This window comes from Hordeum vulgare, chromosome 5H (genome assembly GCF_904849725.1).
Source record: "Hordeum vulgare subsp. vulgare chromosome 5H, MorexV3_pseudomolecules_assembly, whole genome shotgun sequence".
NCBI classification, from domain to species: Eukaryota; Viridiplantae; Streptophyta; class Magnoliopsida; order Poales; family Poaceae; genus Hordeum; species Hordeum vulgare.
Window position 1 is genome coordinate 13,609,707 of NC_058522.1, and position 7,077 is coordinate 13,616,783.

The 7,077-nt window shown below is 46.8% G+C and overlaps 1 protein-coding gene across 1 annotated transcript; it reads left to right on the plus strand.

Moving 5' to 3' along the window:
• Nucleotides 1–2,022: 2,022 nt before the first annotated feature.
• On the plus strand, nt 2,023–6,758 carry LOC123396515. Its single transcript, XM_045091431.1, has 4 exons — nt 2,023–2,663; nt 4,174–4,323; nt 4,447–5,109; nt 5,258–6,758. Exons 1-4 carry the CDS (start codon nt 2,313–2,315, stop codon nt 6,332–6,334), a joined length of 2,241 nt encoding a protein of 746 aa, XP_044947366.1. The 5' UTR covers nt 2,023–2,312; the 3' UTR covers nt 6,335–6,758.
• Nucleotides 6,759–7,077: the final 319 nt, after the last annotated feature.

Below are 7,077 nucleotides of genomic sequence, written 5' to 3' on the forward strand. Positions count from 1 at the left end.
GTGGCCTGCCGATGCCGCTCATAGAGTGCTACGACTACCGGCGCCAAGTGTTGCGGCTCACTGCGGTAGCTCATTCCATAGCTCATTCTTTAGTTCAATTGCGGTAGCTCACTTCGAGTTTGCTCATTCTTTTGTGTAGGACGATGGATGCTCATTTTGGTTTTGGTAAGGCCAACACATCGATTTGTTGATCGAAAGAAACTTAATAAATGTTAGTGCACTCCTTAGTACAATCGAAGGCAATGATGCGGCTGCATGTGCAACTAGAGGGGAAGCAACGTCTACTTCTTTGAAACCAAAGATGAAGAATGAAGAAAGCAAGATCAAGAATTCGCAGATCAACAATGAGTACATGGAGAAGATATTGCTTCAACTAGTGGGAGCAGTTATGGAAGTTGGAAATCTTCTGAAATGCATACTTGTGGTTCTTGTTTTCTTTGGTTTTGCTATTCTAGCCAAAATTTGGTGATATCTTTTGTATCTATAATGTTGTTGCAAAAGCAAAGAAAAGCATTGTGCTAGATCAGTTTAAGTTGCAAATCTAAGTTTTACGGGCCGGGAGGAGCTGCGCCAGATCAGAACCCGCAGAAGCCGACCCGTAAAAAAAGTATATTCCGTGAATATGCTTTTTTACGGGTCCATTATGCGGGATCTACATCTGTGCCAGCCCGCACCGGCCCGCAAAAACGGTTTTGCGCGAACTACAAACGGGTTTTGCGGGCTGACGGGATGCGGGGTCTGCTAGAGTTGCTCTAACGCTATATGGCGCACGGGGTAACGCAAATGCGGTCGACTATCCCTACATGTCCCTACATGTCTGTCTGCAATTATGTCGGCATACTATCTATTTCGTCCCTCTTAACCTATCTGTGGCTATAGATAGCATTGTTCCATGACATATGCGGAATACAATAATTTCCATACATTAATATGTATTAATTTTTTGCTTGCTTGTTAGAAATAACCACGACATGCAAGATCATGCCATGGCGGGACGTTATATAACGAGGCTCAACCGAATCCTACATTTACGGAGCATTGATTGCCAGCTCGCCTCCCCATCGCACCACTATGCCGCCGCCACACGGGGTTAGACACATGCCGTCGACTACCCATGCGTGCGAGTTGCAATTATGTCGACGTAATATCTCTCATAGGATACGGACCGATTCGGCGCCGACACTACCAACACCTTACCCGTGGCAATTACAACTCCCTGGTCAAACATAACCTATATACTAGTTTAAAACCGTTCATTTACGATAGTTTTCCAACGTGTCTCGTTGTACGATGCTCCACATGTTTTCCAGATATATGGTGTATTATTTTCTCCAAAAGCCAAATCATGTCAAATCTAAGAAGTTTCACAGGAAAAAATAATATCAAGATGATATATAACACCAACTTAGTATACTTTCAACATGTATTCTCATGATGGACCTAACCGTACCGATTTCATTAGCACTTATTGTACTCCCTCTGTATCACAATATTCGTTGTCGGAGAGGCTAGTCTAGTTTCTCCAACAACAAACATATAGGAACAGAGGGAGTGTGTTCCGACATTGTTTCGTCGTAAGCTTGTCAGAAACAGAGAGGTTTGACTTTAAAAGAACAACAATACCACACCTTGTTGTACCATACATCAAAGTATATCTAGAGCTCAACTCAACTCGAAATAGTAGCACTAGTATATTTTAGAGCGGACGGGGATAATATTTCACAAGGAATTATCCATGGTGATTAATTAAGGATTAGCTAATTAACTAACCGTTCGTAACCGCTTGGATCTGGCCCAAGGCACCAAATACGTAAGGCAGCAACGACGACCAACTCCGTCGGTCAACGCGCGCGCATCGCCGCCCTCGCTCCGGCATCCGACGGCCATCATTATCCCAAACACGTTACGGGACACGAGAAACCCAACATAAACAACTAAAATGTAATACGGAAATGGCAAATTACGGGAATGGCCCTCCGACGCCGCGTGCGTTATTATTTCTTTCTTAGTTGCTCACTCTCCTCCCTCCGTCCGCCCGCTGCGTCTCTCTCCTCGTATATTCTTCTTCCTCCTCCTCCACCTCCGCGTCCCAATCTCCAACGAACCCCCCGAATCCCGACCCGGCCCCGACACAAATCCGCTGCCCCCCCTCGCCAATCGCCGCAATCCGCCCCGTCGCGCCCGTTTCCGCCCTCGCCCGCCCGTGCAGCGCCGTTCTTGGACGGACGGACGGACGGACGGACGGAGGAGTTCTTGGCCGTTCTTCGATTGGGCGCCTGCGCCGGAGGTAGGGGGTGCGGTGAGGCTCGTTGATGCTGGCGATGCGGTGGCCGTGGCCGCCGGCGGCGAGGAAGTTCAGCGTGCGGCTGGTGGTGCGGCGGGCGGAGGGCCTGCCGGCGACGGACGCGGACGCCGAGGCCAGGATGGCCGTCGAGCTCAAGTGGAAGGGCCCCAAGGCCAGGTGGAAGGGCCTCCGGGTCTGCCGCAACCGCACGCGCCTCGAGGCGCCCGCGGCACCGGCGTTGGAGGCGGAGGCGGAGTCCTCGGCGGCGGCCGTGGAGTGGGACGAGGAGTTCGAGGACGTTGTCACCCTCACCGCGGCATCGCACCGCAAGCCCGCCGCCGCGTTCCACCCCTGGGACCTCTCCTTCTCCGTCCTCAATGTGAGCACACTCCCCTCTCCGCGTACTGCTACTGCTACCTTTTTTCCGTGTGAAGAAGAAAGTAATTTCGATGTATGTTCTTGACGTAGAAATTGGATCGATGTATTTGTTATCTTGACGATTTCCCCACCCACTCTTCGGTTCTGATTCGATTGGGTCATTGGATCGAAAGTTTCCCGTGTGGGGTCTTTGAACCGTTCCTGCTTGGATCTTTTTTTTTTAGAATTTCATCCCCGGTCATGGTGATGGTGAAAGTTTTGACTTTTTTTTTCTCGTTGAAAAAGTCAGCCTCATTGGTTTTTCGTTGAAAACGATAACTTATTTATAATTCCTTTGGATCTTGCCTTTTATTTATGGCAAGGAAACAATCTATGGAAACAAATACGAAGCTTTAACAGAATATAGAACAATTCCAGAATATAACAAATATAAAATTGATTATAAGTTTATTTTTCTTCTGAAAAGTATGCAAGGAGTGTGGTTGGGGCTGGTTTTTATTTCAGTTTTTTGTGACGATAGGATTATTGATCTTAGCCACTTTTCTGCCCTTTTTGGCTATTGTGATGATCAGGCTGTGTCAATGATTAGGATTCTGGTGGTTATTAGGCCATGTAGTTGTTACTCCATCTGGAATCTCCAAATTGGTTTAGCTTTATTGCAAATTTTTGAATAGCTTACTGGTAACAATGAATTGTTTTTTAGCCAGTGTATGTTTGTCTTGGAAACTGAGTTATTTGAATATATGAAAGCCTAGCTGTCGATTTAATGATAAGTATCTATCTTGTTCATGTTAGTAGCTTCAGCTTTGCTGTCGTAAACTAGGTATGGTACAAGGAGAAAGCGATATAATGCAACATACAATTAATTATACTCTTGCCGGGCTTCGCAAACTCAGGAGAGATTGTCCGGGCATGAATTGATTAGGCTTATTGTACTTGTCCTGCCAATTGTTGCTTTGTGAGCCTCTAGACAAACACCGATACAATGAAAAAAATGTGATGCTGTGCCTTGTTGTCCCAGCTGTTTCTACTAGGTTGTGATTGGCGGTATTGCCGTTTTGTCGTGTTGTTTGCTTGGTGATTCGCCGCTGTGCCATTTATTATTTCGAGTACTGTGTAACTGGAAGCGAATCTAGTGGGAGTTTGCCAGTTGGCACCCAATTATCAGGGAAAAGAAACGGATAGCTACAATTGGCGCCATATACCCTCTACTGTATTTCCTCACCGACACATTTAAATTCATATGAGGCAGGCTACCAGTTGTGCTGAGTTCAACTAGTGCAAAATGACCGCATCATTTAAATCTTTACATGGCAGGCTACTGGTTATGCTGAGTTAAACTATTGTAAATTGACCATAGCATTTAAATCCACATGATGCAGGCTACCAGCTTTGCTGAGTTGAACTAGTGTAAATTGGAATGTGTAGAACGCTTTGCATCTTCTTTTGGTTGGCCTGTCCTAATGTATTCCTGCACTTTATTCTGAAGTGTTTTGTTTTTATTGTTGCAGGATTCGAATAAAGGCCCAAAAGGTGAATTAGTTTTGGGAACTGCATCACTGAACCTAGCAGATTACACATCTGCTGCTGAAGAGGATGTTGAGATTATCCTCCCATTATCGGTGCCCAATGGCACACCTGAGTCTTCCCCATCACTTCATGTATGTTGGTGATATGATGCTATAAACCAGTGACACTTTCTTGTACAATATATCTTGGTTTCTCATTGGAACACCATATATCATATAGTCAACCAGTTTGTTAATTACTGTCCTTTTTTTCAGCTCACTCTGAGTTTGGTGGAACTAAGGCTTCCTCACCAATCACCAGATGCAGCACAGCGTTCTGTTGCTTGTGTCCCATTGTCACCATCATCTGGTGACTCTGTTCCTTCTGGAAAAGATGAGCATTCTGTTATTAAAGCTGGGCTGAGAAAGGTGAAAATCATCACTGATCTTGTGTCGACTCGGAGGTCTAAGAAGGCTAAGAGAGAGGATGACAGCAGTGATAAGTATGTTCATAGTGACGGTGCCGAATACCCTTGTGTTATTGACTCTGATGATGATCTAGATGATAGACAGAGGGATGATGACTTAGGGGGTTCAACTGTCAGGAAGTCCTTCAGCTATGGTTCGCTGCAGTCTGTGAATGTAGCTGGAGGCCTCTTTTATGCACATGCAAGGGTTGATGGAGAGCACGAGGACTGGATATATTACAGTCACCGTATATCTGATGCTGGCTATCATGTAGAGAAAGAGCCATCATCCACTTCAGAGGAGAATTCCTCGGTAGTTATTCGGCGAAAAAGGAGCATACTTCCTTGGAGAAAGGTCAAACTGCCGAAGAAAGGAGAACCGTTATTGAAGAACAAGAATGGAGAAGAGGGTGGCGATGATATTGACTATGATCGTCGGCTATTAACCTCTTCTGATGAATCCGTTTCCGGGGTACATATTTCTTTCATATCTCAGACACGATTCTTGAATTTAACTTTCTGTTTACTGCTTTTGTGCCCATTTCCCTTTGTTTTTCTTGGTTTTGTGGCACCATCGTTGGAGGCTTGCTGATATAGCATATGATCTTTCTTATTTTCAGGGATCAAGTGGTTCTGTTAGTACTATGGAGTCAGTATTTGGCGATGACAATTTTGTTGTGGGGAACTGGGAGTCAAAGGAGGTACTTAGTCGTGATGGGCATTTGAAGCTTTCCACCCAGGTGTTCTTCGCATCAATAGACCAGAGGAGTGAACGGGCTGCTGGGGAGAGTGCCTGCACCGCACTGGTGGCTGTCATCGCGGACTGGTTCCAGGCAAACCAGGAGCTGATGCCAATCCGCTCACAGTTTGACAGCCTCATCCGAGAAGGGTCTCTAGAGTGGAGAAAACTTTGTGAGACTGAGACCTATAGAGAGCGCTTCCCTGACAAGCACTTTGATCTTGAGACAGTACTTCATGCCAAGATCCGCCCGCTCACAGTTGCTCCTAACAAGTCATTCGTTGGGTTTTTCCAGCCTGAAAGTGCAGAGGATGGCAGTGGATTTGACTTCCTTGATGGTGCCATGTCATTCGATAACATCTGGGAAGAGATCAGCCAAGCAGCGGAGGCTTCTACGACTGAGAAGCCTACTCTTTATGTTGTCAGCTGGAACGACCATTTTTTCGTCCTTAAGGTCGAGGCTGATGCATACTACATCATCGATACACTTGGTGAGAGGCTATATGAAGGTTGCAACCAGGCATACATCTTGAAGTTCGATGACAAGACCACAATTCACAGAGAGCCCGCTGAGAAGAAAGAAGGCAGCCCTGACTCCAGCGCAGCACACCACAAGGATTCTGCTACGGAAAGCTCCTCCACCGAGCAGGACAGCGGGACCGACACCGAGGAGAGCGAGCTTGTGCTAAAGGGCAAGGAGGCATGCAAGGAGTACATCAAGAGCTTCCTGGCCGCCATCCCGATCCGCGAGCTGCAGGCCGACATCAAGAAGGGGCTCATGGCATCCACGCCGCTGCACCACCGCCTCCAGATCGAGTTCCACTACACCGAGGCCTGCCCCAGAGAGATCACCCTCCCGGCCCCGGTCCCCGTGATCGAGGCCCCCTTCGAGTTTTGCTGGCCCGACCCGCCGCCCGCCATGGAGTTTCCCCTGGCACCTGCAGTTGCGGTTGTATAGTGCCCACCGCCGCCATGGCTGCCGAGAGCTAATCGACCGTCTGCTCCCTGGCGTATAACATACACAGAGAGAGAGAGAGAGAAAGAGAGAGAGAGAGAGAGAGCCTCCTTTTTTCAGGGCGAACACTGAAGCGAACCGGGTCGAAGATCTGGCTTCGTCTCGGGTTTGCGCCGTTTGCTGTCTAGTTAGTTAAGATGAAACCGAACTGACTAGTATAGGTAACCGAACCAAATTCCCGTTTTGCTCTGTGTGTGTGTGTGTGTGTGTTTTCCTTCACTTCCTCTTCCAGGCTATGTATGGGAGGAGCTTTCATCTTGTACAAAGAAAGAAGAATGCTGTCTGCTCCTAGTACCTGTCGTCCTGAATTGAGTTGTGATGGGACCTGTAATCATCCTTAGATCCTCAATGTTAATTATGTTAATTATTTTGCCATGTCCCTTTCTTCTGAGAGACATTTCACTACTGCTTTGAGCTTACATGTTGTGCAGTTCAGAGAGCCTGCAGTCTCACAGGTCTGAAAGTTTGGACTCAAGAAGTAGACATGTTTCTTTCAAAACAGAAAGAAAGGAAGTGGACATGTGAATGCAAAATAGAAAGGAAGTTTGGATTCGAGAAGTAGACATTTACTAATTGAGTTGATCATCTTGTGAGCATGACATAATCCATGGATGATGAGCAGTTTTATGTCTGCATCAGCGCAAAGATTTATCAAGACTAGTGCAGCCTCTCCCTGTCAACGACTG

What these genes read in the sequence shown, in the direction of transcription:
- LOC123396515 (XM_045091431.1), top strand. Translation starts at nt 2,313, where the DNA reads ATGCTGGCGATGCGGTGGCCGTGGCCGCCGGCGGCGAGGAAGTTCAGC. An exon ending in AGTCTTCCCCATCACTTCAT is followed by an intron (nt 4,324 to 4,446) that starts GTATGTTGGTGA and finishes CCTTTTTTTCAG; the next exon opens with CTCACTCTGAGTTTGGTGGA. An exon ending in CTGATGAATCCGTTTCCGGG is followed by an intron (nt 5,110 to 5,257) that starts GTACATATTTCT and finishes TCTTATTTTCAG; the next exon opens with GGATCAAGTGGTTCTGTTAG.